Source organism: Uloborus diversus, chromosome 10 (genome assembly GCF_026930045.1).
Source record: "Uloborus diversus isolate 005 chromosome 10, Udiv.v.3.1, whole genome shotgun sequence".
Lineage (NCBI taxonomy): Eukaryota > Metazoa > Arthropoda > Arachnida > Araneae > Uloboridae > Uloborus > Uloborus diversus.
The window spans coordinates 78,202,267-78,228,656 of NC_072740.1; the positions used below are offsets into that span (position 1 = coordinate 78,202,267).

The 26,390-nt window shown below is 31.6% G+C and overlaps 1 protein-coding gene across 1 annotated transcript in view; it reads left to right on the forward strand.

The window, feature by feature from the left end:
* Positions 1–26,390, forward strand: part of LOC129231465 (rho guanine nucleotide exchange factor 17-like) — a 433,937-nt gene that overhangs the window by 261,050 nt on the left and 146,497 nt on the right. Inside the window, 1 exon segment of the mRNA XM_054865790.1 lies at positions 7,937–7,972. Within this exon segment, the coding sequence (XP_054721765.1) occupies positions 7,937–7,972 (36 nt within the window).

The window sequence follows — 26,390 nt, forward strand, 5'->3', positions numbered from 1 at the left end:
AGAAATTTTTCAAATAGGTGCAGTGGTTCCGGAGATTACCTCGAACATATAAACACACAAAAATCCGCTCTCTCTCTTTATAATATTAGTATAGATTCGTAAAAACAATAATATCATGCCGCTGAACCAAATATTAGTAAAAAAAACTTCCAAAAACAAAAATTATATCGTTTCTAATAATAAAGCTGGAAGTATCTCTGTCCGGATCTCTCTCTGTCCAGATCTCTGTCTGTCAGGATCTCTGTGACTCGCATAGCGCTTAGACCGTTCGGCCGATTTTCATGAAATTTGGCACAAAGTTAGTTTGCAGCATGGGGGTGTGCACCTTGAAGCGATTTTTCGAAAATTCGATGTGGTTATTTTTCTATTCTAATTTTAAGAACAAAATTATCATAAGATGGACGAGTAAATTACGAAATTATCATAACGTGGAATCGTAACATGGGCACAAGCCAATTGGCAAGAAAATTCACCATACATTATTTGTAAATACACCTGCGAACCAAAAGAACTTTTGATATTCTATTACGGGCAAAGCCGTGCGGATACCACTTGTATATAATAAAATAAAAAAGAGAAAGAAACAGAATTCGCTTATCTCTAGTTTTCCAGATGTATCCGATTTCTAGAATATTTCTGCGAAAAAAATATTGCGTATCACTTACGTATGGTCATTTTTATAACAGGCATTTATCCAGTTTGATTTTATTTAAACGTTTTATAGTTTCAGTTATTACGACTTAGAGCTCGTTTTGTTTGAGCGTTATTTTAATGCGAGGTAAAACGCTGTAAGTGCTTTTAACGATTTTCACACTTTTTTTTTTCAAATTATCTTGTACATTATCTATACTTAAAGCTTAATGTTCAAACTGAAAAGGTCTGAGTTTAAAAAAAAAATCACTAACACTTTCTAATGTTTTATTAATGCTTTGTATCGTTAAAGCGAAAATCCCTTTCTGCAATTTTCAAAGAACTGAAACTAAACATTTAAATTTCTACTTTGCTCAAATAAGTGCTAGTTACGATAAAATGCAAAATATAAATACATAATGATTGTTAAATGTTTGTAACTTGGCTCTGCTGAGTCGAATCCTTCTTTTTCTGAAAGTTCAGTTAAGTGCTTTGCTTAGCTGGCTCTTTTTTATATAGAATTATTTTCATGTATACTACAATTAAAAATGAAAGCTTGGTACATGTGATTTTATAAAATGTTTAAGTATAATGTTTAAATATAATATTTTAACAAATACGACCCTTTAGATTTGGTGGGGGAAAATACTTTTTAAAAATAATTGTAAAACTTCTTAATTATAAAAATTTAGCATTTTAGGATGAAAAGGCAACATCGACTAAAATTTAATTAACATTATTTGCAATATTAAAGTTTAACCAATTTAAAAAAAATGTAATTTTCTCCATAATAAATGAACGGCATAGTATAGATATGTATAAGGTTATAAAAAGAAATCGTAAAGTTAGGTGACGAAAAAGTAGAAATTATCTTGTAAAGTGCGCGTTACGTTGTTGTGTTTAAAGCGGTATCAAAGTTGAGCAACGTCAAAGATTACTCATTGGACCAAGCAATTATGAAATGAAGCAATTATCTATAAAATATTACTGTAAATAGTAATAATCATTTATATTATTTCTCAAAGGCATCTTTTTGTGGGAACGCTTTAACTTTCTTAATAATGCATCAATCGTCATAAGTAAGGCATCATTTTGAGGAGTATTTTCATTGCTTTTGATGAAAAATAAGCAAACAATTAATATTGTGGTGGTTTTCAAAAGAAAAAAAAAAGATTTCTTTTGTTTTTGTATTCAACATTGCTTTAATGTATAGTATCCCGCGAGAGAAACTTTATTAGCTAAAGCTTTGATTAGTTAAAGCTTTAAAGTTAGTTTATCATGGCAAATCACAATATAACTTTTGGAAAATATTTAAAAAGAAGAATAGAGGCATCTATTGCAATTTATTTTTTTTTTAAATCACGAACTGCGTTAATGTTTTTTTTTTTTTTTTTTTTTTTTTTTTTTTTTTTTGCCTTCTTAGTGCTTCCAAAAATTGCGAAAGTAAAGCACCATTTTATTTAGTTTCACCGCTATTGGCAAAATATTAACAAACAATACTTATTCTGGCCGGTTTTTTTTTTTTTTTTGGAAAATTTAAAATGACTGAGTTTTTGAATTTCCGTTATCGGGCGGGAATGCTTCGTACGGATCATCTAGTTATAAGTTAAAAAAAATGTATGAACAAAAGTCAGTCTCAGAAAATATAAAGATTAATACAGAAATTGAGAAAGATGGGGAAAAAATTTCTGTCTAAAAGACGAGGATAATGGTGTATAATATTTGAGAGAGAGACAAATGATGCTGAGCTTCGAAAAATGGAGAACAAAAAAATTTTGAAAATGTAAATATATATATTTTAATGGAGAATAATTCTTCTAACTTAAGAAGGGCGTTCAAAAGCGTTAATGCTTATGTTTAGCTCTTTACAGGGTTGTAGGAAATTGTCTTAATAGTGGGGAGAAATGCTGAGGAATTTTCAAAAAGGCAGCAGCTAAGCTAAACTCCGGAAAAAAAGTAATGGGGATCTTTATTCTCTCTGAGAAAATGATAGCCCAAAGCATTTAGAGAAACACCAAACAAAATTGAATTTAAAAAGAAAGATCGAAATTTTCCTTTCTTCTACTGAAAAATAAAGTTTCAAATTAAAACAAAAATAGTTTACAATGCTTTAGAAAACTAGAATTGGGTAAAAAAAAAGTGCCTGACGAAAAATGAATAATGACAAAATGAGTTATTTGCTTAAAATAATCAATTACAATGTTTCAAGAAAACTGCAATTAATTTTCTTGCCTTCAGAGCTTTTCAATGCTAAACTTTGTGTAAAAGCAGTAAGCTATTCTGAAAGTGTTACTAAAACATTTCACTTTTGTTCAAATTTTTTCCTAATTATGATGATGTAAACATTAACTCATTGTTTATATTGCCAAATGAAATTACACTTTTCTTTAACCGTTGCTGAAGTCGGGAGTGCGAAAAATTTCCTTTTCGTATAACTGACTATGATGGATGTGAAATCTGATATAAAACAAGTTGTGTTAACTCAGTACTTTATTAATGCAATATAAACATTTAATTATCGTTATTACTAGTTTTTTTTTCAATTCATGCTGTTAGTTTACTCTCCCTATGGATATTTATATATGTTGTTCAAACTTTTAATTGTAAACAAAATACTTTCTTTTTCATCCACTCAAGTTTAAATACATATTTTTTTAACTTGTAGTTAAAAAAAAAACATTGATGTTAATACAATTTAATCAAATATTAATTAATTAATTAAATTAAAAAAATAATTTTAGTTTTATCGGGGAGAAAATAATCTATTATATAAGATATTTAGCAATGGAACATTACTAGAGAATTCTCTTTCTATTTTGCCACTTAATATTGTGATTATGTCATATTACATAATCACAATATATAACATTGCCATTAATACATATTTATACTCATTGCAATTATTTAATAAAAATTAACTAAAATATTTTTTTCATTTTTTGACCTAAGTTTAAACTGAGTTTATTCATTTTTATTGTACTTGTTTATTGTACTTTATATTTTACTTGTTTTGAAAGAATTACACATTCTTAAATAATTTCCATGTAGCGCAAAACTAGCTGAAATAGTTTATGTGAACCTTATAACGCCAATTAAAGATTACAAATAAAAGTTGACTACTTTTTATATATAAAGTTTAAGTTTGGAAAAATGAAATCAGAGAAGTCAAATACCTATCTCTTTTTAATATCATCCAAACTTTCTACTCCGAAACATTATATTTATAACAGTTATGTTTGAATAACACGAGTTCGATAAAACAAATTCTCTTTTTTGTTTGAAAGTCTTCAAATTTATCTTTCTATTATTAATGACTAGACATTTAATCATTTTTTTTAATTCTTTGAAAATTAGTATGATTGTTAATGGTTTCCTGAAAAGGGTTAACAGCACATAAAAAAGCTGTTTGCTGCAATGAAGATTGTTAAAAAAAATACATGTGTTTCATTTGCTTAACAGTCGACCTCGGCGACTAGATGGTTTAACTTTTTACACAGTTACTTTTTATGTCATTCACATTTTTACACCAAAAAGCTAAGCTTTGAGGCAATTAAAGAGAATTTGCTTCTAACAAAGCAAAATTTTGATGATAAATGTATGTTGACTACAGAATCTGTAAGAAAAAATGGTTTTAAAAACAGTTATGAAATAAACTGCTACCAATGAAAATTCAATTATGAAAAATAGATGTGTGAAATTTCACTCTTCATTATTTGACCTATTAATTTTTTTTGTCAGATTATATTTATTTAGTACAATTAATTCAATTTATATGTGTACCAAGGATCATTAGTGTTGTCAGAACAGTAAAACGCATCATTAGCCTAATCTCCTGCTCTTTTCCGCTTGGAAAGTTCTGTAAGAAGTAAGAGGCGAAAGTATGTAAGAATAACGTCAGATCAACTGTTTTTCCCCTATAAAGTTGGAAATATTTTTATGTTTTTAGTAAACATATTTCGTGGTGCAGAAAGAACGAAATTTTGAAAATTTATGTAGATCGCCTCATATTTTTTCCGTACTTGAAATCCTTGCGAACCTTAATCTGCTGAATTGTAAAAATAAATCTGTATAAAATATGCATTCACATAGGTTCATTTCTATTTTGAACCATATTTCGTTGCTTCAAAGAACCTCGTTTTCAGTGTAATGCTAAGTAAAATGACACTTTTGCGTTTGTTTAGCAAACGGTTTATTAAAAATAAAGTTGTATATGAAAGTCATAACGTGATTTCTACAGCTTTTAATCGCAATGTTTTACCTTTCAACAGACTGCTCACTAAACTTTTTGCCTCAATATCCATTCCACCCTAAACTTAAAGGCAGAGATATTTTTAACACCACTACAAGTGTATTTTAAACACTGAAATCGTAAATAAACATTAAAAATTTAGCCAAGTGTGTTTTCATGACTTGCATTTTATAATTGAAAAAAGAAAGAAAGAAAAATAGCATCGTGAAAAGTGAGGGAAAAAATCCATTTGAAATTAAAAATTTTACTTTTGAATGTTTTTTTTCATTTTTTATGTGTAACGTACCAATTGTTATTAATGCTAAAAATCAAAACAGTGCTCATCTCTGTTGACCTTGCCGTTTTAAATTTCACCCTTGGAAAAAAAGTTTTTTCATAGTCACTCTTATTGTTTTCACTGTTTCCGTACAGTTTATTCCTCCAAGAATGTGAATGATTATTTTCACGTCTCGAAAAATAACCAAGCTGTGTCTCTGCTTAGTGCAGAAGAAAAATATTAGTAACTCTTCATTGCTTAGGAATGTAGAAGAAAATCTATTTTCGGAAAATATACTGCACAAAAGTAGTTAATTTTCGAAACGCCGTTTGGCCAAAATGTCTTCTGTTATGGAATGAAAGAAAGAAATAAGTGTTTTGAAAATATTTAAGATATATGGTTTTAAAGTCAAGAAAATCTCTTTTCTCCTCTTGCGAATCGAAAATCTAGCTCCACGTTCAAGACTAAATAAGTTTAAAATATTAAAAACGCCTTGCTCAGGCTCCTTTTCAGCGATCATCGTTTCTGCTTACAAAAGTGTGTAACTTTATTTGACTTTACTTAAGCGAAAGTTGAGATATAAATTTAGCATGAGCACACCGAAGCGAAAGTTATTATTTTTTCCGCTGCAAAATTGCTTCTGTAAAGTAAGCAGCTCCTGGACGCATTTCTTCGAAATAAGTGTAGCGTATTATACTTGGTAATAAATTTATTGATAATTAGTTTCAAAACCTATTTAAAAATTCCGTTTCATTAGCTTTTAAAATAAGTATGGTTTGGAAATTTTATGCTAGAAAGTTTTTCATCCGTGTTATGCTTTCTCTCGCTTTCTAAAATTAGTGTTAAGAAGATAAATATATTTTGGGTTAGAATGTTTTCATCTAAACAAAGAAAGTTCTTGAAAAGAATTTTAGCATTGACATAAGATTTAGTATTTAAACAATTTTTGTCCATTATTAATTACAATGTTTTTTTTCCCTCCCTTTAAAAGTTTATGCTCAAAAATATAACAGTATTCTGAAATTTGTAAAATTAGTCAGTAACACCTCATCTATTTATTATTATTCTTCAGTATAATTTATGGACGAAGATTTTTTAATGTGAGCTCAAAAGCAAAAACCATGAAGAATAATAATCTAAACAATACTAATCTGATGTTAATCATCTGGCTTAGGTTTTTGAAGCATTTTCAAATTCTTGTTGTTTATAAATTCACCTACAGAAATTTGTGCGAAAGGTATTTTTTTCAGTTGCCTTTTTATGTTCTTCTATTAAAATTTTTTATTTAAAATTCATGTAATTATTTACTGAAATCTCATAATATGAGAAACTGCACTTAGGATGACTAAATTTATGACATGCAATACGTATTGGAAAGCAAACAATTTGTGCAGCTTGTTGTAAGTACACATTAATAAGTGGCATGGAAATATTTTTCACGTTAACGGCACATATTTTGCACGTTTTATTATTATTATTATTTTTTTTTTTTTGAATTTCGTTATTTACATTATTTTATATGCAATATACGTATATATACTTATATTTTAACATTTTTTTCCTTGAGATGTATTGTCTTATTTATTTGTTCATTTAATTATTTGTCACACTGATTATAAGTTTCTTGTTATCTTTATTTGAGTTATTGTTCAATTTTGATTTGAAAATATTCTTCACTCCATAGCATGATATAAAATGAAGGCACTTTCCTTAACCGAGTAATCAAAGTAAATGTCTATGACTCTTTATTATCATTTCATAAGTCTTACTGAAAGAACTGAGACACTTGAGACGTTGAAGATACTTTTAAGTATGTAACTTGATGTAAACTTAATGTACTTATTCTTACATAATAGTTAAAGTTACTATCTAAATCCTTTATTGTCTTTCTCATTCGTGAAATGTTCCGATTAATAACTAAGCATTAATAAATTACAAAATTAGAAAAGATTTATTTTGTAAAAAAAACTAGTTTGCTTAAAAATTATGATTTCATTTGTATAATGCATTTGAAACAATTGCATTTAACATTTACAGGAGGCAAAACTTAGAAATCAATTTAAGATAATTCAAGTGTTAGACCGTTGTTCGTAGTGAGTAAGGAAAATGTTTTTGCATTAATTCTTTCTGCATTTGTCGTAAGGTTGGACTCTAACTGGTGATATTATAGCATTAACAAGCAGCATTAAAAAATATTTTTAAAAAAAATGGGATCTACCTCTGATTCCTTATGCCTTGTTTAAACAAGGCCGATGCTTTTATTCTCAGCAAGATAAATTAAACTGACATTCGTAGGAAACTAAGCTTTTGATTACAATGTTCCATGGTTCAAGTAAATTCTTTCTGCTGTAGATACTATTTTAGAGGACATTTGTATAAATTTACTGTCTAGATATGCGTGCTTGACATAAGTATAGGAAAACCTAAGTGCAGTTTATTTATAATTTTGATACGGAAATACTACTAAGGGTACTAGAACTCGCGTATATTATTGAAAGTCCTACATTTTTTATGTGATAAGATTTTTCTTATCAAAGCATCCGCAACTATACATCGCACATCAGTTCTCATAGACACATTATATGAAATGCAACATTTTAGAAAATTATGTTTTCTACTAGTTTTCCCATTTAAAAATAATAATTTTTAGTGTCCACAACATTCAATACGTAAATGACGCACACATTCGCTCCATTGCAGCAAAAGAAAACTTATTTATCTACATTCTGCATCTCAGTGTCTTTTAAAAAGGAGAACATCAAATTGTATTGACCTGACACACAATATTTTTATGTTTACAGGCTTATCCTACTCCAGAATGTCTGAGAAAGGCAACCGTAAGTCTAAAAGACGAGCTACAGTCTTGATCCATATTAGCATGTCGCTAAACTAAATAAGCTACTTATCTACTAACATTACTATGTGTCTCGTATTTGGTTTATACAACTAATAGCATGTTAAATTATATATTATCTCCTTATTGTGTTCATGTATGCTTCAGCATCAGAAGAAAAGATTTTTCCAATGGGGTTGCGTTAGGCTATATAGCCTTTTACAAAACTAGTGAGATCCATCGATATGGCATCCAGTCTTTCATGTGCCACTATTAAGGGACGGATGTCAATGGCAAAGATAATATCGACACTCGGTTTCCACCAGACAGAGGCTCCTGGGCTCTCTTCGATGCGAAACTGTACTAATGATTTGACTTTGCCGATGGCATTCAAAACTAAACGAATGCCCTAGGGATGTTTTGCATACAGCATAATCATACATCATGGGCGCAGACGATTTTCTACATCTCGAAAATCCACCGACTGGACAACGCGGATCACAACCCGGGACCACGGTGTAGAAGCCTTACCACCACGCCACTTTGTCGACTCAAAAGAAAAGGCAGATCAATTGAAACAGTTCTTATGAAGATGCTAATTTTACTTATGGAAAGTTGATTTTGCTGGAATAAGCTGTTTCATACTACATATATATTTTCTTTGAATGAAGGGAGTGTGGTTAAGACGTCGCACCTATACCAGAGTCCACAAAAGACTTACCGAGTATATGCAGTTAGCGTTAAATCTCAAGATTCTGAAACGACTGAATCTTTAGGCAGCTAATCATTCGTGTAGGAAGCTGCTGGAAATGTCCTTCCTCTCAACCTCATTCTCAGAATTGTGGAAGAAATGTCTGGTGACGCCATCTGTTGGCGGTTAAGCCAGTTATCGTTATGTGTGTTAGGAATAATGATGACCTAACTATTAGGTGCGTCTTTACAAATGGCCATAATTTTCGTTATATTCACGGTAAATGCCATATACCAATCATCCTCCTCATCGCCAAAAAAAAGTCTCTTTAATCATTTTTCAAGCCCTTATTTAGGGCCCCAACTATAAAAGTAAAAGCAAATTTTGGTCTAAACGCCACACTATGGGATTGTTCAAAGATGTAATAGCATGCCAATGATGAACATACGTCTATTAATCTACAGTAACTGTACTTCATAAGCATGTAGTAATTTTCGGTTAACCCATTAACATGTTTAACTATACTACATTTCATTCAGTGTGTTTTTGCATATCTTAGCCCTAAAAGAACGGGCATTTAAGTTCTCAAAAAATGCTTTTGTGAAAATCAAATTTTTAGGTTATTTTTTTGTACATAAGAAAAATGCAGTTAGAAGAAGCTAAGGGATGCAAGTGAACTTTAAAGAAAAAAAAAAAAAAAAACGTTTTGAGTAAAACCCGCCCGAAGTTCAAACGATAGGTAGGCTGTAACAAAAAGATTTTCTAAGTCATGCTGCACATCAGTATCTCTGCAAAGGTAACCGTTACTATTTTTTTTCTCCAAAACAGATGAAATATGATCCTACCAGTTAAACTAAAACTCTAAATATTTAATTTTCGAACTTACATCGCTTTGCTTCCAAGTGCTTCTTATATTCATGTCTTTTATTGGGTTTTTTCTTCTTTTTCTCAGTTTTTGTGAACTTTTTTTCCATCTAAAATACTAAGATCATCAATAGAAAAAGAAATGAAATTTTTTAGCCACATATTGAAATAGATAGGATATTTATGTATAGGATGATTATAAAATAACTTAAGTTATTCAGAGCCTTCTTATGAGTGAAGTATTTTACGAAACAAACTTCGAGGGAGTACATAGCAGGACATAGGTTTCTGATTTCTACAATAAAAAGTAATATCCAAAATCGCCAACAGGATAAATTTTGGCGCTGAAAAAATGTATTACTGTGATTACTGAAGAATTGAAATGCCAAATAATGTAACACACATCGATCCTATTAACTAATAACTACTAAGGGTTGTTCCGTACAAAGAAGGTTCAATAAACCACCATTAAATTCAAGTTTCTAAAAAGAAGAAAAATACCAAAACTTGTCTCGAAACTTTTTCGAAGCGAAGATGTCTTTTTTCGGCCACATTCATGCAGGATGATGCACCATCCCACAGTAAACTTCAGGTACATAGTGTGTAGCGGCAACATTTCTTTGATATCAGTCATTAGTCGTGCCTTTCTTTAAATGTGACCACCGCGGCCACTCAATCTTTCTCCTTTTGGCTTTTGGTGGGAATTTTGAAAACTCAAAACGCGTTACGGATAGGACAAATTTTATTCGGATATACGGAAAATGTTGTACACCGCATGCAGTTCTTGGAACGTCACGTTAGTAGTCATATTAAACCTCATTAATAAGTAAAAATCTTCTGTAAATAAAATTTATGCAAATGTTATTCAGTTGGCATTTAACCCTTCATTATTCTGAGTAATACACATTTTCAATGCCAAAATTTCCATTGGCGGCAATTTTTAATACTATTTAATTTATTTCAGAAACCGAAATCCTATGGTCTAATATGTATGTCCATGAAATTTGGCTATTTTTTTGTCGAATACTTCACTCGACAGAAGACTCTGAAAACCTCAAGTAATTTTATAACCACCCTGCAAAATGTGAAATGACATTTAAAAATGAGTTGCGTATATTTTAACCCAACTTCATTTAAATTCAATGAAGTTGAATACTCAATATTCCAGACTGATGAGTACATAAAAATGACGAAACTGCACTCTCTGGATGTAATAACCGGGCTGATAATACTTTTAGAATATAAAGTTTTCAGCTTTTTCCTCTCTTTTTTCATAAATTTTATTTTCCCTCGACACTGTTATTAGGAACATTTCCTGTAAATATAAGAAATAATTTTAACAAGCAGCGAAACTGTGATTTTCGAAAATCAAAAGCATTCTAACAAGCATGAAATCAAAATGTATGGTCCCCAAGAATTGCTACATGCTAAGTTATGTACGTATCGAAAAAGCAAACTGATAATTGGAATAACGTAGCAAGCGGTAATGTTAAAATAATATTTTCCATTAAATGTTTTCCATGCATATAAAATTATTCAGTGCAATATAAAGCTATTAATTATCTAATGATTTAGTATTATACATTTAACAATGTAAATGACTTTTTGTGTGTGAATTCAGAGCTCAGACGTGCAAACAAAAAAGTACGTTTGTATGAACTATATTAATACGAAATAGCTGAGACACATACTGCCTTGGGCAGGTAAACGGCAGTATCTGCAGAAACGAGTTTTCGAGATATTTGAAGAAATGTGTGTTGGATTTAATACTATCAATAGGGATATGTTGGAATTAGACGGTTTTTTCACTCTTTTTTTCAGCGGAAACCTCATAAGCAAGCTTGTATAACAAAACTAACGTGCAAATGACAAAAATGCATTATATAGCACGATATTTCTAAAATTTCCTAATCATTCATCTCTCTTTTTAGTTCATGTAGTTTCAAAAGTTCTGTATACTTTTAACTTTACTTTTCCATATTGATTTTCCGCCCATAAACCTGAGCTAAGGCAGAACTACATGCAGTATACCGACAGCCCGGTTATAACATCCATAGTGCCTGCAAATAAACAAAGTTTCACTGCCTGCCTGCTGACACTATCAACTTCAATGAAATGACGTTGGCCTCTAGCTCGGTTATTCACTGTTCCAGACTGACGAGTCCATAACAAAGACGAAACTGTAGCTTCTGGTTGTGTTACCCGGGCTGTCGGTACAGTGCACGTAGTTTTGCCTTTGCCCTGGCTTGTTGGCGGCGACTCATTGATCGATACCCAAGCTTTCTCTTCAATTTACGAGTTGAACCACACCATGCTTGCGGACTCTCGTTGGTGAGCTTAATTTACTTTAGCTACCGGTTTGTTGGCACTCTCAGCTTCAATGTGATGGCATCTGCCTCCAACTCGGTTCCTTCCTATTCCAGAATAATGATCCTAACAAGGACGAATCTCCCTTCAGCTTGGTTATTCAATGTTCCAAATTGATGAGTTCATAAAAATAAAGAAACGGCAATCTCTTCATGTAATAACCGGGTTTTTTTTTCTTTTGCAATATAATACTTTCAGGATATAATGTAACAAATACGTTAATAGAAAATTCTCATTAGTAAAATATTTTTTTATAAAGCAAGCGTATACAAGCGTGAGTGGAAGCCGGTGTAGGGGGGAGGGGGAACGAAATCGTCTCTGGTTTCTCCCAGGTTATTACGAACTTGACTCATTTAAGTTTATGACATTAATAGTGACAATTTCAGTTTCGATGTTATATGATCTAAGTCACATTCACTATAAATTCGTAAGCTGACAGAACCTGAAACAATAATTTATTTTAAGATTTAAATGCACTCAAACCTGTTTTTTGTGTATTCTTTTTATGCCCCCCTTTTTTTGTGCGGTATATGGAAATTTCACACAAATTGGGACTCAGTTGACTAACCTATCTTTAAAATGAGTGCTTAATAGTTTAATTTTGAGCGATTTTTTTATGCTATTTTTTTATGCTGTCCCTACCTACCGCGCAAAAACAGGTTTGAGTGAATTATTAAACCGATAATATAAACAAATTTTTAATAAACCTCATTATTAACATTTTAGGGTTCATCTATTACTTGTATTACACTATTTATAATAAGTAATAAGTATTATTGCACTGTAGAGAAGTAGTATTCATCTGAAATATGCCCGATTCGTGCTGCGTTGAAGGCTGGAATTAGCATGATTTAGATAAAAGTAGTGCTTACAATTAGGCTCATTTTTTAAAAGATCATCTGAAGTCGATTCACTTTTAAACCTCAGTTTCAAAATAGTTTTCATGGATAAAATAAAGCTAATTGAACATTTCGCAGTGTCTGTATTTCTTGTGATCGGTGATGTTTAGAAAATATTTTTTATCGCTAGGAAATGAAACCATTAGTTCTCTAGGCATGATCAGTTCTTTGACGTGAAATGTTGCACAAACGCTCGGTGCCGACACATAGACAGATATAAATAATGACAGTGTGCTGGAAACGGACACTGAATCCTCTTAAATTGCATATATGATGGTACTTTTGATAAATGGAGGACTCTTTAATGGAATGCATTGTAATAAGCGTCACTTTTGTCTTTTATGCTCCTTTTGTTTGTAATGTAAATATATTTTTCTGAAAGCTTTCAAAGTAGTACTTAGTAATAACTTCCTAAAATTTTACGTATTATTACGCTATTTATATGTGTATTTGTGTTAATATTTACATATGAAGCTGTCATTTCTTAAACATTGATCTTAATAAGAAAAACAAATAGTCATTGAAAAATACTTGTCAAACTAGTGTTTTCTTCTGGGAATTATTTTTAATATTTATAATTTTTAAATGTATATTAACATAAGTCATGTATAAAAAGTGTTAATTCCTTCGCGCCAATGCTATTCAAAAGCGCATCACCTAGTGAAAAATGTTTTTTTATATTATTTTCTTGAAAGTAAAAAAAAATATATATATACTACTTTATTCGACGTAGAAAATACCTTTGATACCAGATCAAGAAAAGGAAATTAGATTTTATGATTTATTTATTTCAGTCTTTAATGTACTCATTTAAACTGAAGTTAAAGAAATATCTATTTCTACTCTCAGTGAACAGACAACTGAACAATTTATGTTGTTCTTTGGTTCTTACGAAACGAACTTTCATTGTGCAATTCAATTAATTGTCGTATTTTAAATTTCTCTTTCAGCTTTTTCCACCCATTCCTCAAATACGTGACAAAAAATAAATTTAACTCATTTCTAATTATAAAACTAATTTCCGTGTAACCTTTCTTTATGACTCTTCACAAAAACTCAAGATAGTTCAAATTTCTTTTTGTTAACTGTCTATTGAATCAAATGCCGTTCACATGATGTCATTTAATATGGAGTGCTTTATACGCGACATTCGAGCAGAAAGAAAATTAGTTCATTGCCCCAAATGAAGTCTCTACTCTGTTATAGTTAATTATAGTACCCATTACTTTATCTATTACTATAGTTTGGTTGTAGTAAACATTCAGTAGTGTTTTCAATTGGAAAAGTTAAACTGCCGTATCTATCTGCAAAAATGAGTTTTTAAGATATTTGTAAAGAAAAGTGTTTTGGATTCAATACTAACAATGGGGGAATGACGTAATTTGACGTTTTTCCCGTGCCTTTTTTTCAGCGGAAGCCAAATAAGCAACATTGTACAATAAGTACAATAAATGACAAAAATACAAAAAAAAAAAAAAAAAAAATCTCGCAAAGCAAGAGCCTTTCACCTCTCGGCCGCGGAGTTCCGTGTAGAATCGTTTATAAGGGTTTATTAGCTCTGCGTCGATGATGATCTTTACGCATGCGCTTTGAACTCTACATCCGTTTTTGTGCTGCTAGAGAAAACATTACACAAGTCACTATGACAATTTTTTTTCGAACAGTTAAGAGTTTTCTTAGAATTGGCTCGGCTTACTCCAAAAGTTGTGTAACGTTACAATCATTAGCACTGGTAACCTTACACAATTGTTTTACAGTATAGCAACTGCGTGCGTAAATAGTTACTGGACGTTTTTAAACCTACGTTACATATAGCGACGTCATCCCACAGATATTATTTCTGGCATTATTACGGGACCCGAAAAGCGATTCTTAAGCACAATTGAAATCTTAACACTGCTATAGTTTAAAATAGTAATAAGTAACACTCCCTTGTCCTATGTACCTACCACTACACGTGGTTTAACTGGTTGGATGGGGCCCTGAAGACAGCTTTTTTTTTTTTTTTTCGGTCCACAGAAAAAGCCGATCAAACCCTGATCCAGCACCCCGAGAGTTATTAAGTTAGAATTTCAAGATAGTAACTACGTTAATAGAAAATGCATAAACGTTTTTTTTTTTTTTTAAACAGCAATTTTAGGGTCTCCATTCAAAATAAAACCGCTTTTAGCTTTTGAATACAGTGTTCAATCTGGTGGCGTAAATTTCTTCAACTATTTGTCCAATATTCGTTAGACTAAGCATGCGGTACTGATAAGAAAATAATTTTCGTACTATACATTCGGTCTTCCACAACATCGGAAGTAATGATTCTCCCTTTTAAGGATAAATTCATACAAATCCAAATGCTAAAAGTCTAAAGAGAAACTTTGAACTTTAATAACTGAACATTAAAGTAATTTTCTAGTCTAATGCTGGGGCTCTCAACCTGAGGGGGGAGGGCGCTTCCCTTGGCGAGGCTAGAATAAATTCATGGGAGACGTGAGTGTATAAGAATAAATTAAAAGTAAAACAAACTATTGTGCTCAATTTTGTAGCCATGTGTGAATTTGAAATAACAGTGTCTGCCCTCTCCTTAATGTTTTAAAAATGACTGGGGGGGGGGAGAATGTACATCCTAAATTGCCATGTAAATCCTGAATTGAATCAAAAACGTTTCTATTTAGAGCTTTAATTTCATACGTGATAATATTAATTTGTTGTACAGTTAGTGTGATAGTGTCATGTGTAGCAATATCAAATTTTTGGTGCGAAATTACTAGCTTTAACTATCTTAACCAGCTTCAATACCCGATTATGCTACTTATATTAACCGCATCTGGGAGGGGGAGGGGGTAGAGGAGGGGTGATCTCACATCAGTGTTTATAGAGGGATTAGAGCTTGAAAGGTTGAGAACCCCTAGTCTAATGTATTATTAGACGGTATTATTTAAGCTGCGTACGATACAGAACTTAAGTAATAAAAGGTTGATTACATTAATACAAAATAAATGCAAGCAACCGTTTCTAGCCAGTCTAACACGTTTGACACATTGAACTAGAGAGAAACATTACGTCGAAACATAATCTTCGTTATTAAATTACGAGAGGAAAGCATTAAATTATTAATTATTTTAATAATTAAATTTCACTGCTCATTAGGTTTAAGTTGTCAGCAGGAGAAACGTGTATTAATTGTTCAGTTTATAAATGCTTACGCTCAGTTTTAAGAAAAAATATTTATTTCGTACGAAAATTGCTTAGTTAGATTACACTTTCCTGTAATTAATAAAGCTTTGTCTAGAAGTACTAAGTTATTGTATTTAACTCTTTATATAAAAGTAGTATATTGTAGGTGTTATGGAAACTTAAAATAATGAAGCCGAGTGTGATTTAGTTTTTAAAGCCTTCAATGCGCAAAAATTAATTTCGAGATATATATATATATATATATATATATATATATATATATATATATATATATATATATATATATATATATATATATATATATATATATATATATATATATATATATATATATATATATATGCGTGCGTGTGTGTGTGTGTATGTGTGTTCCGAATGTGCGATGCGTGTGCTTAAAAAGGTTTTCTATACATATTTATGTATTTCTAATCTGTCCAATGTCAGATCAAAATTATTTATTCATCACTCGATTGCTGTATGAAAGACTAATCCAAATGAAACAAAAATTAGTGCCCTTACTGATCAGGAAGAGGGAAGAAATGCGGAGTAAAAATTTAAAAAAAAAAAGTTGCAACAAAAGCGCACAGGTGACGTTTTTGAGCGAATAAATGAGTGATACTAGAACTAGAAAATTTAAACGCAAAACTGGATGACATACGTAATTTATTGAAAAATGTTAGTGATAGATTACACTTATGCATGAAGATGCCGATCAAGTTAAGGTTCAACATGCCCATTGAGCTGGAAGATACAATCCAGTGCGCGACGGGCTCTACTGCGGAATGTAATGCATCAGGAGCAATGTTTTGCACACGTTACGTTATATATGATCTTAAATATAGTTGAGGTTTGTGACACCTCCACTGTTAGATTCAAGTATCTCCATAGTCAAAAACCATTTATCGTCAGATCAGATGATTTAAGAAATTTCATCATATGAAAACAAGCTTATTACCCTAATAATCAGTAAAATGTTGCCGTAACAACAACTGCTCTCCCAGTATGGAATAAGGCTCCATCATGCATAAAAAATCGCAGAAATACAGACTTTGCTGCAGTTGAAGAAGTACGAATGTTTGCAGCATGTGCAGGTATCGTTGTGCTGTAACCGAACATGTTACAGGTCCTGCTATCCGTAAATTCTCGAAAGAATAAAGACCAAAAAGAAATGACTGTTCATTGGTTTTGCTTCAGATTAAAAGTGTATGAACTGGAAGCACAATCTTTTGGAGACTGCAGAGCCACCTGTTGGTGATTGTAGGGGTTTTTTAATCATTATTTCATTATCCAGACATTTGTTATACCGCTGCTTAAAAACTTCTCAAAAACCTACGGGAAAAACTCAGGGCTTTGCATGCGGAAGAAGCGCTTAACGGCTTGTTTGACTTCAGCATTGCTCCCTATGCGAATCTTCCGCCGAAATTCTTCTTCAAACCTGGAAACATATAACACTTGGTGCAAGATCAGGACTGTGAGGCGGATGGTGTAGGCGCTTCCAATATACCGTTACAATATGGTTTTGCGTTGCTGTCGTCGAGTGTGGTCTTTTATTGTCATCCAACATCAGAACGCCAGACCTGAGAAAATGAAACCGGTTTTTTAGAATATCCTTTTTCAGTTTCAAAATGGTGTCCCAGTATCGCGTAGCATCGTCCGCATGCAAAGCCCTGATGTTTTCCTGGCGGGCTTTTTAAAGCTCTTAAATCGGTATTACAAATGTTTCAACGTGCTTGGTACTTACGTTGAAAAAAAAAATGTGTCGTATCTTTCATGTCTCTTTATATTGTTTGAATTTCATACATACACATTAACATTTCATCACTACAGTATCAACATAAAATCCGAAACTACAAATTTGCGCTTCTAGTTGTTTTGAACTGTATGTACGAAAGATTGCTTTGAACTGAAAACTAGTTGCTCTAGATACGTTAACCAATACATAGAACATATGGAAATCTTATTTTTCAAAAAGTGTTGTACAAAGTAACTAATTGTACGGATCGAAGAAGAGACGAAAAAAGTTTTGCAACTGGATTTTGCATACGAAGATTGTGAACTATAAAGTTGTCTTATGGTACATAATAGCAATCAGATGAAAAGATAACAGCACTTGACTTGAGCTTAACAATAACTCGATATGAAATTTCTTCAGTTAGCTTGTACAAAGGAAGCGCAAAAAAAGCTTTATTTGTAATTGATAGCGCATAAGGTACATACAACATTTGAAAACGTTGGCGATAGGTAGGAAATTATTATTTTGGAAATGAAATTTGAGCGAATGTGAACGGGTTCATTTTAAAGGTTTCTGGTTTTTTAAAATATAAATGATTATTTTAATGGGACAAAAAAGTATGATATCTTGTATGTCGTCAAATTTGAAGTCCTATGCTTGTAAATTTGTTTCTCAATTTGTACTGCAGAAAGAAGATTATATCGGACCTACTGTATTTCCACACATCTTATTTACAAAAATAATCACATTAATTTGATGTTCTTCGAAATAAAAGTGATTTATCCTTATCTCGCATTTTTTAATAAGTAAATGATATTGCGAACGTAGTTCGTTTTGAGCGTTTAAAATATGATTGCAACGTACATATCATTATCATTGATATACGTTATCTATAAAAACATTCAACAGCAAAATTGCTTACAAAGCGCGAACCTTTAATCAATTGAAGCATTGTCATGAAAAGGTAGATCGATTACATCTGGAGTAGCCGTCAGAACGTCCTTTTCCAATATCTTGGCGACTCGAAGAGTTTTATGTCGTGTCTGTCCCCAACTACTTCTTTTATATATCCTCAAGGATCAACACAATTTATCGGACTTTGTTTGGTCCCTTGAATAATAAAAACCCCAACAGAAGCTGACATGAGCAGCGAAAATAAGTCCTGTAAAGTACCTCCCTGTGCTGGTTCTGCAATTCTTTCCATGCCCTGGTTTTCATTATTTACTTTGCCTTTGTCGATTGCTTATATTGCATTATTCTTTATGCGGATTATATCAACAATACTCTTGTGCGGCATATATTTCTCGCGTGCCTATAAATATGTTACATTTCGTATAATACTGTTATGATTATACGAAATATATATATATATATATATATATATATATATATATATAATATTAGGGTGGTCCTTTTTTTGAAGTTGTTGATATTTTACACGACACTTCCTCAATTTGTTCCATTTTACAAATAAATGATCCTTGCAAAATTTTAAGTCAATCCATGAATATTAACACGTGCCCCTAGGGCCCCCTTTTTTGAGTTTCGATGAAAAAATTGCGGATTTTCTCATTTTTACGTACAAATATTCTTACGTTTCATATTTACAGTAATTTAGAACCTCAATATATGCTGCTACTTCCAGACTGACGATTCTCTCACTTTCATTGCGCAAAACTTTACATGTTGTAGAGGGTACATGCACACTAATGACTTTGGGTCAGATTTAACTATGTGGTTAACAGTCTGAGTAGATGCAGTCAATTTAAATCCAAATGACCTTGTGATCAATGGTACATCCCTTATGAGAGCAAGAGAAAATCTTCTAGAGGAAAAATCAAATTTCATGAATTTAAATTCAGATTTTGTAGTTATTCACTGGGATACAAAGCTACATCCAGATGCAACTGCAAAAAGAATGCCTATAGGCTTACCGTGATAGCTTCAGGTCCCAATGTTAAACAACTACTCGAAATTCCTGATAGATGATTGCTCTTTATTGCTAACTGTTCTAAGCTGTAGTGTTTGATACAACAGCTTGCAATTTCCGGCCGCATAAATTGTGCATATATTTTTTAGAGCAAACACTGAGCGGTGATATATTACATTTGGATTGCCATCATCATGCACTTGAAATCGTACTGTAGAGTGTGTCTTCAAAGAAGTTCTTGCCTTTCTTAGTTATAGACCCGTTATTCCATTATTAAGCATTTTGTGGAAATATCTCCATCATTCAAAACTTATAAAATTTCAATCAAGTACACACACCACTTAAATGATGATATATTGTTGTTTGTAAAATGTGAATATTGAGAAAGAAATTTCCCTTTAAGATTACAGAGACTTCGCATAAATTGTAATAATATTTCCTGGTAAAGACCCTCCTAGAGGGATATGTTTTCGGCAACCTGGAGCTTATCCCTGAGCCAGATGGGTGGCAAAAGGAATTTATTGTTTGAAAGTTTATATATTTAGGAAGCAATTTTAAATTGACCTTACATGAGGGGAAAGCCCTTAATTGCTGTTTTTACAGTTAAATGCTGTATGAAGATATAGTTTTTCGCAGCAACCCAATCGAAGCTCCTTTAAATAATATAATGTGCCAAAAAAAAAAAAAAAACTAGAAGCGTACAAAATGATAACAAACATGCAGCAGAAGCAGCAGTTGGAAAATTCATAAATCACTTGTGGTATTTAGGGGATGAACTAGTAGCTTTGTCCTTATTGGATGAAGGAATTAACTTTGAAGATACGAAAAGACTACTCCAAAAAATGCTTGCTGATGATAGTATAAAAATTTCATATAACGGTAGATGATTTGAAATACTTTCTTAATAAAGATTTTCCTCTTTATAGAATCAATTACATGTCAATAAAACTGCTTGATAAGTTACAAATACCAAAAGATGCTTTCCTGCTTGATTCTGATTTATGGCAAAATGAAGGAAGCTATTTAAAGGGAAGAGAGATCGTGAATGCTGAATATTGTGAATCATGCAACTGAAAGAGGAGCACAATTAATCGAAGAAATACACAAACAATTTACCAAACATGAGTTATAAAAGCAATTTATTTTACAGAATGTCCAAGACTATGGGAAAAAAATACACACGATCGAGATACATTGAGAAAAGCGTACGATTAAGGTAAAGTTTCTAAAGCATTATTTCATTCTTATTCAATGTAAAATGATTAGATGACGTAAAGTAATTTAAAAAAATAAATTTTAATGCTACCTCGCTGTAAAAATATTTTGCAAATCTAGGAGAAACGATGAACTGGGTCTGAAGTAAAAACTCGAAGATTTGTGAGAAAATTATCAAAAGTGTTAAAGTTCAACGTCCTAGGGGCAGGTGTTATTATTGACCGATCGAGTTCAAAATTTGCACACGTTCATTTTTATTAAAGTGTCACAAAACTAGGTGGCGTCACTTGCTGAATTCCGAGAAAAGAATTTTCTCATACATATAAGGACCACCCTAATATATATATATATTATTAGTTGCATTTTTCCTCCATTGTACCGTGTAATATGTAATATAGGAGAAGATGTCTCTCAAAAGTTTCGATATTCTCTCTCTTTATAAAATCTACAATGACAAAGTAATTCAAAATTTTTAGAAGAAACGTAAAAGGCGAAGTTAAAAGTGATTACTGTTTGGATATCGACTTTTGAACACCATGTGCCGGCCGTTCTTGCATATATTTAAGTAATAGGATGCATGAGTTAAAAAAATACTTGATATTAACAATATTTCTTTTGCCAAGAGTGATAAGGAAATGTGATTATATAGTCGTAGTTAAATTTCCATCTGATTCTTCATTTTTTTTAAACCTTAAATATGATACAAAAAATCACTACAATTCAATCACCATGAAAGCAAAGCCCTATTCTCGCTTTCATTCACTTTATTGAGTAGGAAAATTTTGGTGGGCGATCATAAAGCATTTTTTAGAACAAACTGCAATTGCAACACTTAATTCCATTAGTGATATTATATTAAGTATAACTATCAGTAAACTTGCAACTGTATTTTTATAAACATATTAGTGGAAACTACACTTAGTAAAGAATGCGCATTTCAATCAAGTCTTTTTAATGAATAGTAAATACGTTACACTGATAAAAGCTGGAGTACATATTTATCAAGATATTTCAGGTTGTTAAGCAGTTAATTACCTTGAAAACAGTCGTCCTTATGTTAGCTGTATAAATTGCTCATAATAATAATTTCATACACCAGCCAATACTTTACTAATTTACTAGACATTACACTGTAATGGGCCTGACACATCCTCTTTATGCGTGATGGTTATGCTGTAATGAATTAATTCTGAAGTAATTGGATATTGCACCATATTCGAGAGTTTTGTTCGTCTTCTAATGATCGTTACGGGGACTTGAGTTTCCGATTGATTTCACGCGATAATGATCAAAGATGAAACGAGAAGCTTTCAAATTAGCTGGGAACAATGAAATGAAAGCATTTTACGCAATAATTCTTGCAGAGAGGCTCTGCCACTTTCTCATCGAAATGATGGAAATGTAATTAGAACAACTGTACTAAGAACTATGTACAGTTAAAAGCTGTTTCAACTTTTACCAGAAAGGTCTTATAAATATACTTTAAGTAAGTTATATATTGTTTATGCAATTAGTTCACATACTTGTATATTTTCCTCTGAAGGTGAAAGCGAGAATCAGAATTTGGCGAATGATAAACTTTTGTTTAAACAAGGAGAGGAAAGTCTTTGAAAGTTGCTTGGAAGTTAGTTATAAAACTAGTTGTAGATATATGATCAGTTACAATCAAAAAAGTGTCAAATTCATGTTTTTTATCGCTAACTCCCCCGAAAATGACAAATTTCCCCCCTAAAACTGCCACACAATTTGTATTACTTTTCCAAAAATATCATCAATTTCTCAGCGCAAAAATAGCCTTTTCTTGGTATCATAATTTTTTTTTTTTTGAGATTAAAAAAAATATTTCTTTACTTTATGGTGCATAAAAATGTCTTCAATTGTTTTTCTCATGTGCCTCTATAAAGGGGAGGTGGGGGAGCAGATGTGAACAAGACTGGGGCTCATATAAACACTAATTAAAAAAATGTAGGACAAGCATCCTATTAAAAAAAAAAAACTTTTACATATAAAAATATACGTATATAACAATTATTAAAGAGTTTGCATCCTATAATGCGTCAGTTTAAATTGTACAGTAATTGTGTCATCAAAAAAAAAATATATTTTCCCAAATATTTTGCTCCGCTCACTGTCAAAATTGAAAGTCTCGTAGCCTGTCCTGATCATTCGATAGACAGGGGAAAAAACTATAAAACTGTATAGTACAAATAATATTTTATTATGTAAAGATTGTTCTAATTATGTATTGCGCTTAAGCTTCATACAGTGTATGATAATGTATTTTTAAATGGATTTAAGTTTTAAGTTTAATTTAAGAAAAATGGTCAGTGTATTTTTATTTCCCGTAAGTATAGCACTACATTGTTGACCAACTGTTTAGTAAAAAAAAATAAAAATATAAATAATAATATAAATATATAAATAAATATTTAATAATAATAATAATGAAAATTAACAATAAATATATAAGCTGACTACGAAACGCTAATAATTACAAATATTAAATATTTTTAACACTTATAAATCTCCTACATTAATAATTAATATTATGAAAGGGATATGGAAACGATTCACAAGTGCTCTTTGATGTTGTGTTCAGAAGTAATCCATCATCTACCTTTGATCTAATTGGCAAAAAGGAAGAATTCTAAATTTAATAAAAAAAATCGGCATAGTCATAAATTTACCTAAATGTCAGTATAATAGTGTAAAATAATTAAGTTTAACTTGATAGTTAGCTTCCACGAAAAAAAAAACTGATAAAATAGCAACAGCTACGAAGTACTAAAACAAAGAAGTTGTCACCACATAAACATGAAATGGCTCATTGCTCTTAAATTTTGGCCAAGAGATATTATTGATATTGCCATTACTTGAGAAATTTTCAATATTTTTTGCTTGTCGTTTTGTTAGAAAACATCATGTGCCCCCTTTCCTCTATTTTTTTGTGCATTTACCAGTGATAATTCCAACTCCAAAAAAATTCTTGAAATCAATAAATGTATTATTTCATTCAAACAAATAAAAATGAGCATATTTAATAAAACGACCATTAGGATGGATGGAAATTTGATTATATATATACTAATACTGAACGACAAACACTGTTACATAAATAAAAGCTTAAACCTTGAAGGTTTAGGACTAAGAGTCACCAGTAGAGTTAAGAAGAGTATTGATGAGGGAGAGAAGGACGTTCTTCGATAGATGAACTTTTTGTATGACTTCTTTGCATTTCTTATTCCTGCGAGACAAAGATCCAGCACGGCTGAGTCGCTGTTTGGTCTGGTATACAATATAACCCCGATTTAACGATTGTCAAGGGACAGGGAAAAGTTATCGTTAAATCAAGGCTGCTATTGTTAATTCGAGGAGCATATACATTCAATGCAGTCAAATTCGAACCAGTGAAATGTTCGTTAAATTGAGAAAATCGTTAAATCGGGTATCATTAAATCGAAGTTAGGGTCTCATAGCTGCGGGAGAACCAAGATGAGCTTGAATCATAGATTTGGACTAGTATTCTGTTTTAAAATTAAGCCATGAAGAATTAACTAAGTACGTTCTAAACTCAACGACATCTTCATTATAGAACTTTCTCATTATTAAATGAATCCTTCCCCCAGGACTCCTACCAAAAAAGTAAATGTTCTCAATCATGACACTTTCATCCTTTTTGCTTCATTGTTGGATTGTTGAAAGGTGGTATTTGAAGTTGAAACAAGTGTCTCGTGGAGAAAAAAAAACCTTATTTTATCCTTAAAAAGTAACATGTATTTGCTTTCATTTCTCCAAGGACCTGTTTCCACTTCTTTCTCGACTACATTGGCTGCCGCCGCTTGTACCAATCAAGTTATTCTGAAGCGTTTTGATTCAATAAAGCGGCTGATTTGATAAAGCAAAAATTGGTATTTTTTTTTTTTTTTTCAAAAATGTGGAATCCTACATGTAATTTAAGAGAATTAATTTCATTATGAATTCAATTTTTATTTTGAATTCAACTTAATTAATGAAATATCGTTAAGTATATACGTTTGTTCAAATTATTAAAATTTTAGCTATTATAAACAATCGACAGTTACAGAACTCAAATATTAATTTTCATGGCTTTGAAAAATTATATCATGTTGATTGCTTAGAAGAGGCAGTACTTAATTTAAACACTCTTAATATCTTATAAAAATCTATAGTCGGACTTATCTGGACCTCGTAGCACCAAAATTAAAGCTACACCTGATAAAGCTTAAGCCTCCCAAATACCATGTTTTTCTCCATCTTTCTTTGTTTTACTTTTCCCGAGAAAAATCACTACATGTGTATAAAGCATCCTCCTGCCTCTCCCTCTTTTCACTATCCATGAAGGATAAATAAAAAATAATGCCATTTCACGAAAAGAAAACGAATATAAGGAAAAGACTTCAGCGATGCATCTCGTGTTTGAGGGAAATTTTTCATTACGTTCGTTTGATTCATTTAAGTAGCGCGTTTGATTCATCTGTTTTTATGGATTTGATTCACTAAAGCGGCTGATTCAATTAATGACTGATTCAATTACCCGTAGTTCACTATAGTTCCTTTTCTCTTTCGCTGATTCCACTGGTGCCGGAGAATTTTTCGTTGTGATCATCCATCTCTTGATTTCATCAGTTCATCTTCCATTCAGATCAGTTGGTAGAAGTCTACTCCTATATGTGAACAAATATGGCTTCTTGGTCACAAAGCTCACGTGAAATGGCTACAGTCGTCAGGCAGGAATTAATGTGGGATGAACATATGAAGCACTGAGAAGCAAAGGGATGTAAGTGGATATTTTCAAGTTTTGAGTAAAATGCTTTTAAAAATTTTCCTAGGAAGGCTTGGTAAGCTTTCTCCAAGGTAGGCTGACGTAGATTTTGTTTTTAAATCTTGCTATATAGTAGCACCTACCTGAGTACTATCTCTTGCCCCAAGACAGAGGAGAGGTTTACCTACTATTTGTACTGGTTATCTCCAAATTTTAAATTTTGTCACTTACATCTCTTTGTTTCTCACTGCCTCATATGACGTTCCTGTCAGGGAAAGAAAAATGAGACGAAGAATGAGGACGTCCGTACTCAGGAACCATTGTTACTCCTGTCAGATTATTCCATCTCCTGAACAACTTGAATGCATCACTCTCCGATATTGGGAAGTTCCCTAAGCTTGAAAAGAGTTACATCTTGAGTGCGTTCATTAACTATGGATTTTTGTTGCTGAATGGTTTAACTACCGAGGTCACGGCAAGAGTCCAATGTAAACAACAAGTGGGAAAGTTCAATTAAGCATAGAGTATAAAAATAAACGCCCTAAGCTAGAACTAAAGGTTGAAAGTGAAACACAGGTATACAGATCACAAAGTTTTTAAAGTTTTGTTATAATTACTCTATTTAATTGATACTAGTTTGTGGATACTTCCAAAAACGTTGAATCGTCACTTAAATTCAACTCGAATGTTCTGAGACCAATAAAAGGTTCAAAAACATGATTTTTTAAGTTTTTTGACCAATATTCTTTATG